At 62.7% G+C, this 15,858-nt stretch overlaps 2 protein-coding genes across 2 annotated transcripts; both read right to left on the bottom strand.

Annotated features, from left to right (window-relative positions):
* Positions 1 to 4,977: 4,977 nt before the first annotated feature.
* UTS2R (urotensin 2 receptor) lies at positions 4,978 to 10,233 on the bottom strand. The gene is made up of 2 exons (XM_012777300.2): positions 9,924 to 10,233; positions 4,978 to 6,469 (listed from the first exon to the last, which is right to left on the bottom strand). The coding sequence occupies exon 2, from the start codon at positions 6,386 to 6,388 to the stop codon at positions 5,201 to 5,203; it is 1,188 nt and encodes a 395-aa protein (XP_012632754.2). The 5' UTR covers positions 6,389 to 6,469; positions 9,924 to 10,233; the 3' UTR covers positions 4,978 to 5,200.
* Positions 10,234 to 13,695: 3,462 nt separating this feature from the next.
* On the bottom strand, positions 13,696 to 14,625 carry LOC105878103 (testis-expressed protein 19). Its single transcript, XM_012777298.2, has one exon. It carries the CDS (start codon positions 14,623 to 14,625, stop codon positions 13,696 to 13,698), a length of 930 nt encoding a protein of 309 aa, XP_012632752.1.
* Positions 14,626 to 15,858: the final 1,233 nt, after the last annotated feature.

Below are 15,858 nucleotides of genomic sequence, written 5' to 3'. Positions count from 1 at the left end.
CCACGCAGAAGCAGGGCAGCGCAGAGTCTAAGGCGCGGGACCGGGGTTCCCAGGCTGCTGACCGCTGAGGCTGCATCTCACTCTGACCTCACCTGCCTCCCCGGGCCTTCCCAGCCTCAGCCTCCCAGGCTCCAGGTGGGGACACGTGACAGGACAGAGCTGTCCAGCCTGGGGCCAGCACCAGCCCGTGGCCGGCCCGGAGCGGCTGAACGACCGGGCTCCTCTGGAGCCTGCTTGGGGCCTGGACAACGCCCAAGCCTGGAGCTGCCGCTGGCCACTGGCCGCCCCGCTGCCTGCTCGGCCCGTCATCCGTCTGGAATTTAGATGGAAAAACCTGCACTCCTCGCATGCACATAGTGCGGGAAGGTGCCCAGGCAGCTTGGGACTCGCTGGGGACGCTTCCGGGGAAAAGGAGCCTGAGCGCCCGTCCCCGGCACTGTCCCAGGTTGGCCCCTCCAGGCGGCCGGGCAGGGACCTGCCAGGCTGAGCAGGACAGCCAAGGTCTGAGCAGGCCAGCTCCACCCTCCCCAGCCGCGCCCACCCCAAGACACTGTCACTGTTGCCCCAGCCCACAGCGCCCCTGGAGCTCCACACCCAGACAGCAGGTAAACAGTGGTGTCTAGGCCGGGCGCGGTGGCTCACGCCTGTAATCCTAGCACTCTGGGAGGCTGAGGTGGGCGGATTGCTTGAGGTCAGGAGTTTGAAACCAGCCTGAGCAAGAGCAAGACCCTGTCTCTACTAAAAATAGAAACAAATCAATTGGCCAACTAAAATGTATATATAGAAAAAATCAGCCGGGCATGGTGGCGCATGCCTGTAGTCCCAGCTACTAGGGAGGCTGAGGCAGAAGGATTGCTTAAGCCCAGGAGATTGAGGTTGCTGTGAGCTAGGCTGACGCCACAGCACTCACTCTAGCCTGGGCAACAAAGGGAGACTCTGTCTCAAACAAACAAACAAACAAACAAACAAACAAACAAACAGTGGTGTCTACTGGTTGTGGCTCACTTTCCAAAGAACGTTGCTCCTGCCAAGCTTGGGCGTACGGGGACCTTCAGAACTTTCTTTGTTGATAAATAACCTCCAAGACGCACAGCTCGGCGCCGTGAGACCCACACGTCCGTGTGTCCATGCGCCGGCCCATCCAGGAGCAGCGGGTAGGCCCTTCCCGTGCTCCCCGCGTGGACCCACGAGAACCGTGTTCTCCTTCACGCTCGCTGCTGGGACCGTGGGGGGGTCCAGGTGGCCACAGCCTGGGCTCTGCAGCTCCCTGGACTGGGCCGGGCCACTCTGCTCCGGCGGCCCTGAGGCCAGCCGGGCGACGTGGCGTCCACGCCCACTGCCCTGCACCCCAGCCACGCCAGGGCCTCCCCGAGACAGCTCGCCACTGCGCGGGAATGTGGGTGCTGGGGAGCCGATCGTCCCCCCGCCGGCCGTCCACCAGGGGCACACTTTGCTCATTCACTCGCTCATCACGCATTCATTCGCCTGCTGGGCGCTGGGCCCCCCGCCGCCGCCCCATCCTTGGGGACCCCAAGCCCGCCCGGGACAACGGCGAGTGAGGATTACCCCACGATGTGAGGGCCTCGCCCCGTCAGTACAAGGTCTAAGAGCAAAGACCCGGAGAGGAAATTCCTTAAAGGAAACGTGGTGCCGTGTGCCCTGTGCACGTCTGTCGGCTCCGCTCCTCTGCAGAGCCCTGACGACGTCCTGAAGTTGAGCCTCGATGGCGGCTGCACCGCTCTGTAGATTGGCTGAAATTCCTGGACCGTGCACCGACGGCACCGCAGTGACGCCGTCACTGAACAACAGCCACCGTGCTCAAGGGCGCGGGTCCCGGTCTCTGCACAGGCTCCCAAGCCGGCCCCAGCGACGGCCCTGCCGTCCCCCTCAACCCGGTCCCGGCCGTCTCACCTCCCCACACCCCGGCCAGGCCAGGCCAGACGCAGGGGGCTCAGGCAGCCTCGGAGTTCCAGGGGGCAGGGAGGGTCGGGGGGCTTGGGGGGGCCGAGAGGACCCAGCCGGCCTCTGAGCAGGGCCACAGGCCGGGGCGTCAGATGCGGCCAGAACAGGCCGTGAGCACCTTCCCTCCCGGCTGTGGCGGCAGCTGCCTCCGCCCCAGTGGCTGGCGGCTCGCGGAGGAGGGTGAGCCACAGTGACCCTGCGGGAGTCTCCGTGTGGTTGTGTGTGTGTGTCCGCGAGTGCGTGCTCGAGTGCACGGGTGCAGCCGCGTGTGACTGTGGGCAGTGGGAGGGAACACGTGTGTGCACCTGAGTGTGTGTGAGCCTGCAGTGGCATCTGTGCCCGGGGTGGGGGGAGGGGAGTTCAGAGCTGTTGGGAACAGCCTCCCGTCACTGTCACCGTCACCGTGGTCACTGCTCACAGCGGTGCAGAGGACAGTGTGCCGCAGGGACACTCACCCGCAGGGCAGGCGCGAACACGGGGCACAGTGGCTCCCGCGCAGGGTGCGCAGGATGGGCTGGGGGGCTGGGGAGGCGGCACAGCGGCCCCACCTGCACGCATGTGCCGGCCGGGCACGAACCAGAGGCTGCCCCTGCAGGCTGGGTGCGCCGAGCTGCGAGGGGACCTGCCCAGCTGTGGCCCTGTGCGTGCACTCCCGTGTCGTCAAGATACCCAACCAGCAAGCGTTTGGAAAGGAGCGTGGTGTCTCCGGTGGGAGGGTCTGGGCAGGGCCTCCCTCCCGGGACCAGGTGCTCCCCCAGGTGGGGCAGGAAGTTCATTTTGCAGCCCTCCGCGGTGCTTCCGTCCAGCAAGCGCCTCTCAGAGCCTGAGCGCTCCTCGCTGGGCCCTGCCCAGGCCTCCTCTTGCGGCTGCTCTTCCCGCCACAAGCAAGCAAGCACCCCTCCAGTTTCCGGGGGACGCCGCTCAGATTTCATTTCAGTTCCTCTCCGGGGTCACTCGTCCCTCGTTCTCGCCTGTATTCGGAGGTTTCCCTCGGCCCACACATGCGTGTAGGCACATGCACATGTGCACACGTGTGTAGACACATGCACATGCATGCACACTCTGTTACTCAGCCGCGCTCTGAAGCCGTCTTTCATTAGAGCTCTACCCCGTCACCCCTGCGATGACAGGTGGGATTTTGCTGTCCCCTGGACAGAGGAGGACACAACGTTCTTGGTGACCTCCAGTGACCTCGGCTGCTGGGACTGAGCCGAGCTCCGCATCCCACGGGCTCAGCTACAGGAGCCGCCCCACCCTGGACTCCAGGAGTGCCTTTAAAAGGACAAGGGGACCTGCTCCCACCATGCGGCTCAGCAGGTGCCCATTCCAAGCTGGGTCGAGGTTGCTCGGGGTGGAGTGGTCCTCCCTCTGGGGCAGGGTGGTCCTCCCTCTGAGGTGGGGTGATCCTCCCTCTGGGGCTAGACCGGGGGTTCCCTGTGTGGCCCAACCTTTTGCTCCTGTTATGACTCCCCTGGGGCCCACACTGCCCGGAGACGCCTTCCTCTGGACCACCCTGGCCCGGGCAGTGGGGGCCTCCCAGGGATCCGGGGGCCGGGGCCAGTGAGCGGCTGCTGTGACCCGGCCAGGCCGGGCACCACACTCAGCCCCACGCACCACATGCAGGTGCTTAGCGCAAAAGCCACGTTGGCACCGCAGGCAGCAGGCGGTGTGTGCAGGGACTGAGGGGCAGGGTCTCCCCGGGGCTGCCACCTGCGACCTGAGTGTCAGGCAAGGGCGGGACCAGTGGAACCAACCCGAGTGACAGGCAAGGGCGGGACCAGTGGAACCAACCTAAGTGTCAGGCAAGGACGGGACTGGCTGGAACCGTGAAGCAAGGGGCCAGCTCTGGCTGTCAGATTTTTAATCTCAATTTTCCTTGGCTTTTCTACAAAGATGACAGCTTTAGGAATCAGGCTCTGGTTGAGGGAGAAAAAGGCTTTCTAATCCCTGAAGATCCCCCCAGGCATCAGAGAGGCTGTGAAGCCCTTGGTGGGGGTGTCGGGGTGTGGGTGGCACCCCAGACCCTCTGGAGGAGGCTGCTCAGGCCCAGGCTGGGGCCAGGCTCACCCCACACCCCACTGAGCTGCCCACTCCCCAGGTCAATTCAGCAGCAAATTGCAATTTCTTTCGTTCTTTAAGATAAAACCCTCAGGACAAAATTAGCCATTGCAGGGCTCCGTGGCACCCACTCCCTCAGGATGTCACCAGGCACCGCTGTCCAGGTCCACAGCAGTGGCATCGCCCTGGAGAGACGCACATGCCTCTTCCAAAGGCCCCAGGACAGCTGCCCACACCCTGCTCAGGAATAGCCCTGCCCACACTGCAGGTGCCGGCTCTAGCTCTGGGGGTCCCGGCCTCTGACAAGAACCCACTGGAGGGGGCAGGGAGGCAGCCCCCACCCCAGAGCTCACAGGGGGCCCCCAAGGGCCGGCCGGAGGTGGTACTGCCAGGCATGGGTAGGAGGGCAGCCTGGCGGCTACTCGTTGCCCGAAGCCTAGCCATGTGAGCTAGGGGGGTGAGCTGGGGGCAGGGGCAGCAGTCTGTCCAGGCGGCAGCCAGGGTGAGTGGGGCACAGACCACCCAAAGGTGCTGCGAGCTGAGACCTGGAAGACCTGAGCCCCACGTGGGTTGTGGCTGGCAGGGCCCTGGCAGACGGGGCCAGCGGCCTGGATCTCTCACTTTCTGTACCTGAAGCTTCAGCACCTTGCTGGGCTGTCCCGCCCACCTGCCCACTCCTCAGCCCAGCCTGCGGCCTCAGGGCACCCGCCCTCCTGGCTGCCATGCCGGCAAACCAGGAGGGAAGTTCCCGCGTGCGCAAACGGGGACGGCAGGACCAGCCGGCGAAGGCCCCAAAGGCAGACGTGTGTCCTCCCAGCCCACCCACAGAGCCCCCACGGGGCTGTCCTGGGGCCTGGCCAGGCTCCGGCCCTCCACCACCCACCCACCCACGAGCCATCCCAGGAGCTGAGGCAGGACTGACGGCTGCTCAGGCTTTATTGTTGAAACGCTGAAGATGCGAGCATCAGGGCCACATGGGGCGCCACGGGGCCACCAGAAGGTGGACTCACCACGGCCGGGCTGGGCCTGAGACCCTGGAGACCCGCAGAGACGGGCGGGCGTCTCGGGGAAGGCAGACAGGGAGCTTCGGAAGAGCAGCGAGCAAGGCAGGCCCGAGGTCGGGAGTAGGGGGCTCTGCGCAGGGGCCCCTCCCCGCCTGGCCTGCAGCCGCCGCCCCTGCTCACACGGAGACCCCGGGACCCTCGGGCGCAGGCTCCCCGGGGGCCGCCGGGGCCAGCACGAGGGTCTCAGTGGCCTGCTGGCTGCAGGAGGACAGCGAGCGCCCCGAGCCACGCGGGAGGCGGGCTGGGCCCTGCCGGGCGCCGGGGACGCCCTTGTGCCCAGGGCCGCCGCCGCGGCCGGCCGGCCATCGCGGGTGCCCGCGCAGGTACTCGCGGTAGTTCCTGGTGAGCAGCGTGTAGAGGAAGGGGTTTAGGCAGCTGTTGCCGTAGGTGAGGCAGGTGGTCAGGTAGTTGACGATGCGCGCGGCCCGGGGCGTGAGCGGCGGGGCCTCGCGGTACTGGGCCAGCAGCTGCCACAGCCAGAAGGGCAGGAAGCAGGCCCAGAAGAGCAGCACGACGCCCAGGATGAGGCGGAGCACCCGCGGGTCGGGCAGCCGCCGCGTCTGGGCGAGGGAGGCCTGCTGCGACCGCCAGTAGGCGCGGGCCAGGCGGGCGTACAGCAGCCCGATGGCCAGGCCGGGGCCCACGATGCTGGTGCCGAACAGCAGCGTCAGGTAGGCGCGGTGGGCGCGGCGGCCCCAGGCGGGCAGGCACAGGCTCTTGGGGCCCCTGCGCACCAGCCGCACGGCCAGCGTCACGGGCAGCGTCAGCAGCAGCGCCAGCAGCCAGGTGCCCAGCGCCAGGAGCTTGCGGCAGCCCTGGGAGCGCCGCGCCGCGTCCAGCGGCCTCCGCACCGCGGCACAGCGCTCGCTGCTCATGACGGTCAGCGTGAAGATGCTGGCGTGCATGGTCAGGAAGTCCAGGCTGAAGAGGACGCGGCAGCCCACGTCCCCGAAGTGCCAGTCCTTGGTGACGTACGTGGCCACCACGAAGGGGATGCTGAGCAGGTAGAGCAGGTCGGCTAGCGCCAGGTTGACCACGTAGACGTACAGGGAGGCCGAGGCCCGCAGCGAGCGGCACATGAGCACCAGCGTGTAGGCGTTGCCCACCACGCCCACCACGCCCATGGCCGACAGCACCGCCCCGATGGCTCCCGTGGCCACCAGGTCCTCCAGGGCGCTGGGCTCTGAGGGGCTGGCCCACGAGCCGTTGAGGGACGCGTTGGGGGCGCTGGGCGGCTCAGGCACAGAGCTGTCTGTGGCAGGCAGCACGGGGACCCCACTTGCAGACGCGGGGCTCAGCGCCATCTGGGCCCCTCCTTCACGCTGGGCTCAGGCTGGGCTGGGCTGCTCCTGGGGGTGGGGGCATCTGCGGGCACCCGGCTCGCCCTGTGGAGAAGATGCCCGTCAGAGACGCACGTCAGGGAGCCCGGCCACCCCCACCAGGCCACTGCTGTGACGGGCACAGCTGCCACAGGCTGCCGAGGGGTGGGGGCTCCCGACTTCTCGTCCTTGGGGACCCTGGAGAAGATGCCAGCATCCAGGAGGGCCCAAGAGCCACTCGGACCAGCTGACCCCCAGCACACACCCCAGGACCCTCACTGCAAGCCTCAGTGCAAGTATAGAGGCCTCTGGGGTTGGCTGGGCTTTTCTGAAACCCGAGCATAGGAAGGCAGCCCCTGGGTGGAGGCTGGCAGGGCTCAGAGCCCGGGGTACTGGGCTCGGCCGGCCCACCATGCACCTGCCAGGCCCATTTTCTTGTCTGGGAACCGGCAGGCGGTCTGACCCCAGAGTCCTTTCTCTCACTGTATTTCACTTGTGCTTTTACAAAGTATGTTTTCTTTTTTCTTTTTATTTTCTGAGACAGAGTCTCACTCCGCTGCTTGGGCTAGAGTGCTGTGGCGTCAGCCTAGCTCACAGCAACTTCCAACTCCTGGGCTCAAGTGATCCTCCTGCCTCGGCCTCCTGAGTAGCTGGGACTACAGGCATGTGCCACCATGCCCGGCTACTTTTTTCTATATATTTTTAGTTGTCCAGCTAATTTCTTTCTATTTTTAGTAGAGATGGGGTCTCACTCTTGCTCCGGCTGGTTTCAAACTCTTGACCTTGAGCGAATCTGCCCACCTAGGCCTCCCAGAGTGCTAGGATTACAGGCGTGAGCCACGATGTCCGGCCTACAAAGTATGTTTTCTTCAGATGGCAAAAGTAATAGCTGCTGACTTTCTTTTGTTTTTTGAGACAGAGATTCGCTCCATCTCCCTGGCTAGAGTGCAGTGGCGTGATCACAGCTCACTGCAGCCTCACATTCCCGGGCTCAAGCGATCCTCCCGCCTTGGCCTCCCAAGTAGCTGGGACTACAGGCGCGAGCCACTGCGCCCAGCTAATTTTTTCTATTTTTAGTAGAGATGGGGTCTTGCTCTTGTTCAGGCTGGTCCTGAACTCCTGACCTCAAGCAATCCTCCTGCCATGGCCTCCCAGAGTGCTGGAATCCACAGGAGTGAGCCACCGCGCCCGGCCAAGAGCTGGTGACTTTAAAAGTCCAAATCGAAAAATACATGAGGCAAATCGGGGAAGGCCTCTGTAATCTCCACTTATCATGCGGGGAAAATGAGCCTTGGTCCCTCCCTCACCCCACACACAACGAAAATTCAAGAGAGATGCCAAGGCCGGGCGCGGTGGCTCACGGCCTGTAATCCTAGCTCTCTGGGAGGCCGAGGCGGGCGGATTGCTCAAGGTCAGGAGTTCAAAACCAGCCTGAGCAAGATCGAGACCCCGTCTCTACTATAAATAGAAAGAAATTAATTGGCCAACTGATATGTATATAAAAAATTAGCCGGGCATGGTGGCGCATGCCTGTAGTCCCAGCTACTCGGGAGGCTGAGGCAGAAGGATCGCTCGAGCCCAGGAGTGTGAGGTTGCTGTGAGCTAGGCTGACGCCACGGCACTCACTCTAGCCTGGACAACAAAGCGAGACTCTGTCTCAAAAAAAAAAAAACAAACAAACAAAAAAAAAAGAGAGATGCCAAACCCACATGTGGATTACACTGACCGACAGATCAAGCTTCTGGAAGAGAACAGGAGAATATCGGCAGGACTTTGGGTAGGAAAAGATTTCTGTAAAATGAACAAGAAATATTTGCAATAAAAGACTCGTCTAGTGGACCTCATCAAAATTAAGAGCTTTACTAAGAAAATAAAGTCATAGCCAATGGGCTAAGAGAAGATCATCAGAAAACACATCAGACAAAGAAAACTCATAATCGAAATACGTGAAAGAACCACAAATCAGTACAGAAAAGACAACCCATCTGAAGGGGGGAAAAGACAAAGAACTTAAACAGGAACTTCTCAGAAAGGACCTACCGATGGCCAACAGGCAGAGAGGGGTAAATGCGAACCACAGGGAAACACCAGCTGGTGCCCACTCAGGTGGGAGTGGGAAAGGGAGCAGGCTGGGAGGGCACAGAGGACTCCCCACAGCTCCCCTTCACCCTTGTGGGGGTGCAGCCGGACGCAGCCACTTTGGAAGATAATCAGCACTATTTGCTTCGCACCCAAGATAAACAACTGCAAATGTCCCCAAAAAGACAAGAGTGAGAATGTTCACAACAGCTTTTTGCTCAGGAGGAGCCGGAAACAACCCAGATGTCCATCAACACGGAGTGGATAAGCAACCGACATCCCCATAAAGCGCTGCACAGCCAGGAAGAGGGTGGCATTACCCCTGCAGAGAGCAGCCGGGGTGGAACTCGCACAGGCTGTGCTGAGCCCAAGACTTCCCGCAAAAGAACACTGCATGGTTCCGCTGGCGTGAAGCTGAGTTACAGGCAAAAGCGTTTATGCCGTGCAGGTCACAGTAGCAGCTGGGCCGGGGCGGGGTGTCACCTGGTATGGGCCAAGGCAGGTGGAAATGTGCCTTGATCTGGGTGGTGGTCACGCAGGGCAGACGCATGCAAAAACTCTCGTAGCTCCACACTTCAGAGCCACGCTTGCTGTGTGTAGGTTACCCTCGTAAGAAAAAAGGGCCTAAAACGTGGAATCATCTAAACCAACAGGACAAGTCCCTGGTATGGCCCGTCCTCCCCCAGATCCGGTCACGAGAAGGGCTCTAGGCTCCGTCCTTCCACACATCGATGTTGACATTAACAAGGATAAATTGGGGACCATCCCACTCCGCATGATCTCTGGGAACCTCCTGCAGGGGGGACCCGGGCAGACCCAGGCGTGTGAGACTCAGGCCAGGCCCTGGCCCCGACCAGCCCAGCCTCTGGCCTGGCTCGGGGAGCTGGGGTGCCCTTTCCCACAGGCAGGGCCACCACCCCCAACCCCCGCTCCATCTGCCCATGGCCCCACACCCCGCCCCGTGCTCAGGCATGTTCTGGAGCCCTCTGGGGGCAGCCTGCCCCCCCCCACGCCCCTCCTCTGCCCTCCCTGCGGGGAGCACCCACCCTCAGGTCTGGCCACAACCGAGGAGCGAGGAGCGACTGCTAAGGACGCGCTCCCGCGTCGGGGCACGGGGTTAGGGGGGGCTGCGGGAGGCAGGGAAAGTTTCACCACGGAAGGCGGGGCCGCCACGCTGGCCCCGAGGGCAGAGCCAAGCGGGGTCCCGCTGTGAAGCCAAGCGCAGCCGTGGGCGCGCCTGGGGCGCACAGGCATGTCGCCTCCTCGCCAGGTCTGGAGACCTGGCGCCGGGACAGGCGCCCTTGCAGCCTCCCAGAGCGCACCGGCTGTGGCTGCGTTGGGTCGCCCAGCCCAGGGGCGCGCAGAGGGCTCCGGGGTACCCAGCACCACGCACTGGCACCCGCACGCAGCGCTCGCCCCTAACCACCCGCCACGGACCCACCTGCCCCTCCGCCACGGAGCCGTCAGGTAGGAGCGGTCACCTCGCCGCTGGCGTCCTCTCGCTCCTGGGGCCAGGCGGCGGCCGCCACGCACCGGTCTCCAAACTCCGCGCGAAGTGGGGCCCGGGGCCGCCGGGAACTTTCCCAAGGGCTCCCCGTGCCCGGTGTCGCGGAGTGGGTGTGAGGGGCTCCACGGATGCCTCGGCTGCCCAGGCCCACGGCGAAGGGTGCCGCCCGCCCGCCGCGCGCTCTGTCCGCGCGCACAGTCCCCGCGCCGCCGCCACCTGCCTGGCCCGGCCGCCAGCTGGGAATGCGCCCTAGCCCCGCGCCAGCGCCAGGATATTAATAACCCCGGGCAGCGCCGCCCCCGTGGCGGGAGGGGAGGACGGCCCTGGGGGGACCGAGGGGAGACACCGGAGCTTGGGGTGGGGGGACGCCGGGGGCGGAGCGAGGGAGGGCGCTGGGGAGGGGGCGGTGCCAGGGCCTTGGCGCCTAGAAGAAGCGGGGAGCGCTGGAGGTCGTGGGACCCGAGTGGGATAAGGCTCAGCGCTCGCCCTCCAAGGGTCCTGGACACCCCTAAACCCCGGACAGGTTCTTAGAAAGGAGGACGGGGGACGAGCCAGAGTCGCCCACTGAGGTGGGTCTGGAGGAAGAGCCAAGTCAGACCACACCATACGGTCAGGGGGTTCATCCCCAGACTGTGGCTGCCTGCGACCTCCCCAGGCCTGGCCTGGCCCAGCTGATCCCCGTCCCTCAGGGTCTTCAAAGCTCTTCACGCTGGCAGGATCACGGTGGCCAAAGCCACAGAGATGGCACTGGGGGGCAGCAGGGCCCCCAGCCTCACCCTGGACTCTCGCAGGTAGGTGTGGTGCCCACTGTCCATCACCCTCAGCTGGACACGGGGGTCCCCACCTGTGTCTGGGCCAGGTAAGCGCCCAGGGGGACTCTGGGGGGTGACGCTGCAGCCCCTCCTGTGGAAGGGTGCGTGGTCAGGTCCCGCGTGCCGGGCTTCCTAGTGCCTCTCTGTGACCCCACGGTTTCCCCCGGGGCCTGCCACCCTCTCTGCACTCGTCCTGAGGCTGTTCTCACCGTCCAGGGTCCCTCTCACGGGTGCTGGGCCACACAGCCCCCTCCAGGGACTCTGCTCTCTTCTCATGGTCCCTGGAGCCCCGTGGGCACCACCATCCCTGTGTGGTCAGGGTCCAGGTGGCATGTCCCAAAGAGGAGGTTTGAGGAGCACGTACTGCAGGGATTGTGCTGGGGGCGGGGAGGCAGGACAGGGCAGAGGGTACTGGTCAGGCTGGAGGGCTGAGCGGACAGAATGTTCTCTGAAGCGCCTCAAGTGCCCCACAGGGAGAAAGAGCACTAGCTCCCCCTCTCCCCACCCCTTGGCTGTCCTGGTGGAGAAGCCCTGGAGGGTTCAATGTGGTTGAACACCGAGGCTGAGGGAAGGGCAGTGGTTGCCACTGCCCAAGTGGAGGGGACAAGGGGTGGGTGAGTTTCTGGGCACCCAAAGTGGGCTGCGGCTGCAGGAGGGGCTGCTGGGCCGGGTGCGGCCTTGGAAGGAGCCCCCCCGCCACCGTCCAGCCTGGCCCCATGGAGTCGAAGCTGGGCCTGGAGGTGCCCGGCTCTCCTCTCACCCAGCTGGAAGCCGAGGGGCAGTGAGCCATCCATAGCCACCCTCCTGGACTCAGAATGGCTGCAGCATGCCTCTCACAGGAGACACAGAGTATCCACCAAGCCCCAGGCTCCTTCCCCTGACCCAGAGAGGTCATGAGAGTCTGAGTCTGTCCTGAGAGAAGCCCACGTGTTCTGGGGACCCTCACTCCGTCTCCCCGTCTGTGGTCCCAGCAGCAGTTGCAGGGGCAACATGGACCACTTCGGGGCCAGTGACCGCTTTGCAGCTGGAGCATGTCTGATGCAGTGGGACTGTCATGTTGTGACACCGCCCTGCCCTGTCCTCCCAAGGCTCCTGTCCCCTTACAGGAATCCTGGCGACAGTGGCTGCGCCGTTGGCCTCCAGGGAGGCCACACCCTGGCAAGTAGTCTTCAGGACCTTCGTCACGGCAGATCACCCCGACAGGAGGAGCAATGCACCTTTCCTTTCTGACAGAGCTCGAAGTCCTTCCTCGCCCACAGACGTGAAGTGGGAGTGATGGCCTGTCCCCCCCGATGGGTGAGAAGGGAGGTGGAGCAGGGCTCTAGGGTCCCTGCTCAGGTCTCTAGCTGGCGGTGGGTTCCAACACTGCAGCCTGCCTGGTCCCGTGAGGCTACTCAAAGGAGGCCCCTGCTCAGGACCCACAAAACCCGTGTCCTGAGTGAGGAGGATAGACGCAGAGCCCTGGAGAACCCTTCTGGGGATTGCAAGGGTGGAAGTTGATGCTGGAGAGAGGGCAGAACCCCAGGAGCTCCAGACTTCTCCTGCAAGCAGTATAGCCAAAGCTCATGTGCTCACATCCCTAACCCTGTGTCCAGGTAATAGTGTGGGGGCTCTCTCCCCTCAGCATGCCTGTCCTTACCTCTCCCTTCTGTCTCCCCATGAGACAAGGAGATCAGGGACCCCAGCCCCTTCCTGAAGGACCATTACCTGCCCCCCCATGTCTAACGTCAAGTGAGGTGCTCCAACCCTAAGACCAAGGGAGGGGCCCAGGCAGCAGCCAAAACCGAAAGGGGCAGAGCCCTTGTTCCTCAGGTCTTTTCCTAGGGGCTCTCTTCACCGCCCCCACCTGTCTCGTGAATATGAGCATCCTTTCCACGTGGTCTGACCTGTGGGTTTCTTTTTTAATTCTGGGGCAAATATTTACATTAAAGTCTCTATTTGATGACGCACTCATTATTGTTTAAAATGTGGGTCTTTTTAATCATGTATATTCATACTTGTTTTTGTAGTGATTGATAAACACCTGTGAAACAAATTCCCACAGTGAGCCAGAAAACTGACTAGAACTGCCATCTGTCCCCTGCTTCCACCATCGGATGGGATTTAAGGCAGCAAAGGTGGCCCACGCCAGACACTGAGAGGACACAGGATAAGGACAATCAGCAAGGACTTGCTGGGCAATGATTCTGCACATGGGCTTGATGCAAACCTTTTATGACTTTATTTAATTAAAAACAACATACAAAACAACAGGAATTAGACAGTTAAATTGCATTAATAGCCAACATTTGATACCAGGGACCCCAGTACTGCTGACAGGGTCTTTTTGCACCCTGAGTCTCCACACAAAGTCAAGAATGTGTCCAACCACAACAGAGATTCTGATGTGTTCTATGTGTATGTGTCGCATAAGCAGTGTCCAGGCCAGGGTAGGGTAGGTGCACGGCTCTGCACCCTGGCCCAACGTCACACATAGGACAGCAACCATTCGGGCCAGCCTCTCTGAGTCAGCATCATGTTCCAAACTGTGACAATAAACTGATAAGGACTTATCCCAGATTATGAATACTTGTGACAGTCCCCTCTGAGGCTGTGTTGGCCTCATCTCCCAGCCCTGAAGTCTGATCATCGCTGTTCGGCCAGTGAAGGTTGCCCATTGCTTTGCTAGTTGCTCCCCTAGCTGTTGAGGAAGGGCAATTGCTTACCCTTCCCGGTATCTAATGTCCTGGGGCAGCCAGGACAATGGTGGCCAGTTGGACCTCAGTCCTTCAGTTCTGGGGTCCTGGATTGAGGGGCTAGAAACAGGACAGCTACCCCCGGGCTGAGACTCCCAAGACAGCAGGGCTATCCCCAAGTCCCCTGCTGTGGGTGTCAGTGGTGCTGGGTTCCTGTCCTTAGGTGGAGGACTGAGGCTCAGCTGTTGAGTCTCCCTCTTCTGTCTCCCTTTTGTTCCAGGGTGAATATGAGACAATGGTGAATCCCCTCATGAGCAGGGCTGTGTCTGCGGGAACCAGCTCTGCACTGTGTCCAGAGGTTTCCAGAATGCTCAGCTTCCACCGGTGCAGGTCCGGCTCCTGGGGTGCATCTTGGAGTCTTACCACCCACACCTCCTCAGGCTCCAGCAACACTTTCCAGTGCTGCTCTGGGGACCTCAGGGCCCAGCGTGGAGTCATCTTCCGGAGGTAGATGGCATCATAGCAGCCCACTATGGAGACAACCTGCAGGCCCAGTAACCAGGCCTCAGTCTCGGCAGGGTTCACCGCCCGGCTGGTGCTCAGCTCCAACACCATGGGCTCCCCTGGGGGCAGGTCCACTCTGAGAAACCCCTGCCATGAAGGAGAGGAGCTGGGCCAGTGTGAGCAGGCAGGAAGCTCCCCAAGTCTCCAGGGAAGGGCCTGGGTCCAGTCAGCGTCCTCGGGGCCCAGGCCCAGGGGCACTGCGTCGTGAGGCTGCAAGTCAGTGGGCACAAAGTGATGGTCCAGGCTGACCTCTTCTGTCCCCTGTGGGCCTGATGCCAGGGTGCCCTGCCCTAAGGCCTGAGAGACCCCCGGCACAGGCTGCCCTGGGCCCTGCTCCCAACTTGGCCCCGTCCCTGAGGCCCCCTCCTGCTCAGCCCCTGCCTCAGTGTGCTCCATCAGCTCAGGGTCCCAGTCCTCATCTTCCCAGTCTTCCGCCTCCAGCGAGTCTTTAAGGTCCAAAAAGGCAGCCTTGAAGCAAGCGAAGCACAGCCTGAGCGGGTCTCCGTGTCGCAGCTGATACAGCCAGGAGGCGTGGAGGTAGGACATGCCCTCCCCCCCATACCGCACGCTGACTGGGGGGCACATGGCCAGGCCGTCGCCTCCTCCTAGCGGGGTGGACGGCAAGAGCAGGGCTTGCTGGGGGTGCAGGAAGTCTGGCCACAGGGCTGGGGCCAGCGAGATGCTGGGGGCAGGGCTGACAGGGATGGGGAGCAGGAGGGAAAAGCGGAGGAGAAAGAGAAGGAAGCAGAGAACGAGGCTTTTTGTCCAGGCACTTGGGGTGGGGTGGATGTACTGGGTCCAGCTCAGTGGGGACCTGCAGAGGTGGGGAAGTCTGAACTTCTGGAAGTTTCTTCAGTTTCTGCAATGGCTCTAGGCTCTGGGAGCTGCAAAGGCAAAGGGAGGGGGGTTAGGGTCCCCAGCAGTAGGGGGGAGTGGGTCGTGCTGGCTCAGCAGGGTGGGGGGTGTGGGGTTCAGACGCCCCGTGAGGATCCTGCGCAGCTTGAACTGCGCTGGGGCTGGGGTCCCTCAGCCCCCCACCATCTCCCACCAGCCTGCCCCGGGCTCGTCAGCCCAACCCCTACCTCCCCACCAGCCTGGTCTGACAGTCCCTGAGGGAGCCTGACAGAAACTGCTAGAAACCAACAGACCCCAAGGCAGCCCTACAGAACCTGCTGGAATCCGGCAGAACCTGAAGGAGCCCAACAGAACCGGCTGGAACCTGACAGAACCTGACAGACCCTAAGGGAGCCTGACAGAAGCTGACAGAACCTGACAGACCCTGAGGGAGTCCGACAGCACCTGCTGAAACCTGACAGACCCAAAGGAACCCAACAGAACCTGACAGAACCTGCTGGAACCCAACAGAAATGACAGACCCTAAGGGAGCCCACAGAACCTGACAGAACCCAACAGACCCTGAGGGAGTCCAACAGCACCTGCTGAAACCTGACAGACCCAAAGGAACCCAACAGAACCTGACAGATCCTGAGGGAGCCCAAGAACCTGACAGAACCTGCTGGAACCGGACAGAACCCAACAGACCCCGAGGGAACCCAACACAACCTGAGGGAAACTCTTCCCAGCCCCACCCCCACAGCTGGCCCGAGGCACCAGGGGGTCCACTGTGGCGCTCAGGCCTCCCAACCCTTCGCCCAGAGCCAGGCCGGGCCCCAGACGCCTCCCTGGGAGCCCCTCACCCACACTGGCGCCTCAGCTCCCGCGGGCACCAGGGAAAGGGGGAGCCGCAGCCGCCTGGGCATATATAAGGCCGTTTCCCATGGTGCCCTGGGCTCATCTGCATATCTCCCATGAGCCTCA

The sequence above is a fragment of the Microcebus murinus genome, unplaced genomic scaffold, assembly GCF_040939455.1.
Source record: "Microcebus murinus isolate Inina unplaced genomic scaffold, M.murinus_Inina_mat1.0 scaf010_hap2_Mmur4.0, whole genome shotgun sequence".
NCBI classification, from domain to species: Eukaryota; Metazoa; Chordata; class Mammalia; order Primates; family Cheirogaleidae; genus Microcebus; species Microcebus murinus.
The sequence above is the reverse complement of the archived record's forward strand: the minus strand, read 5'-3'. Positions and strand labels throughout refer to the sequence as shown.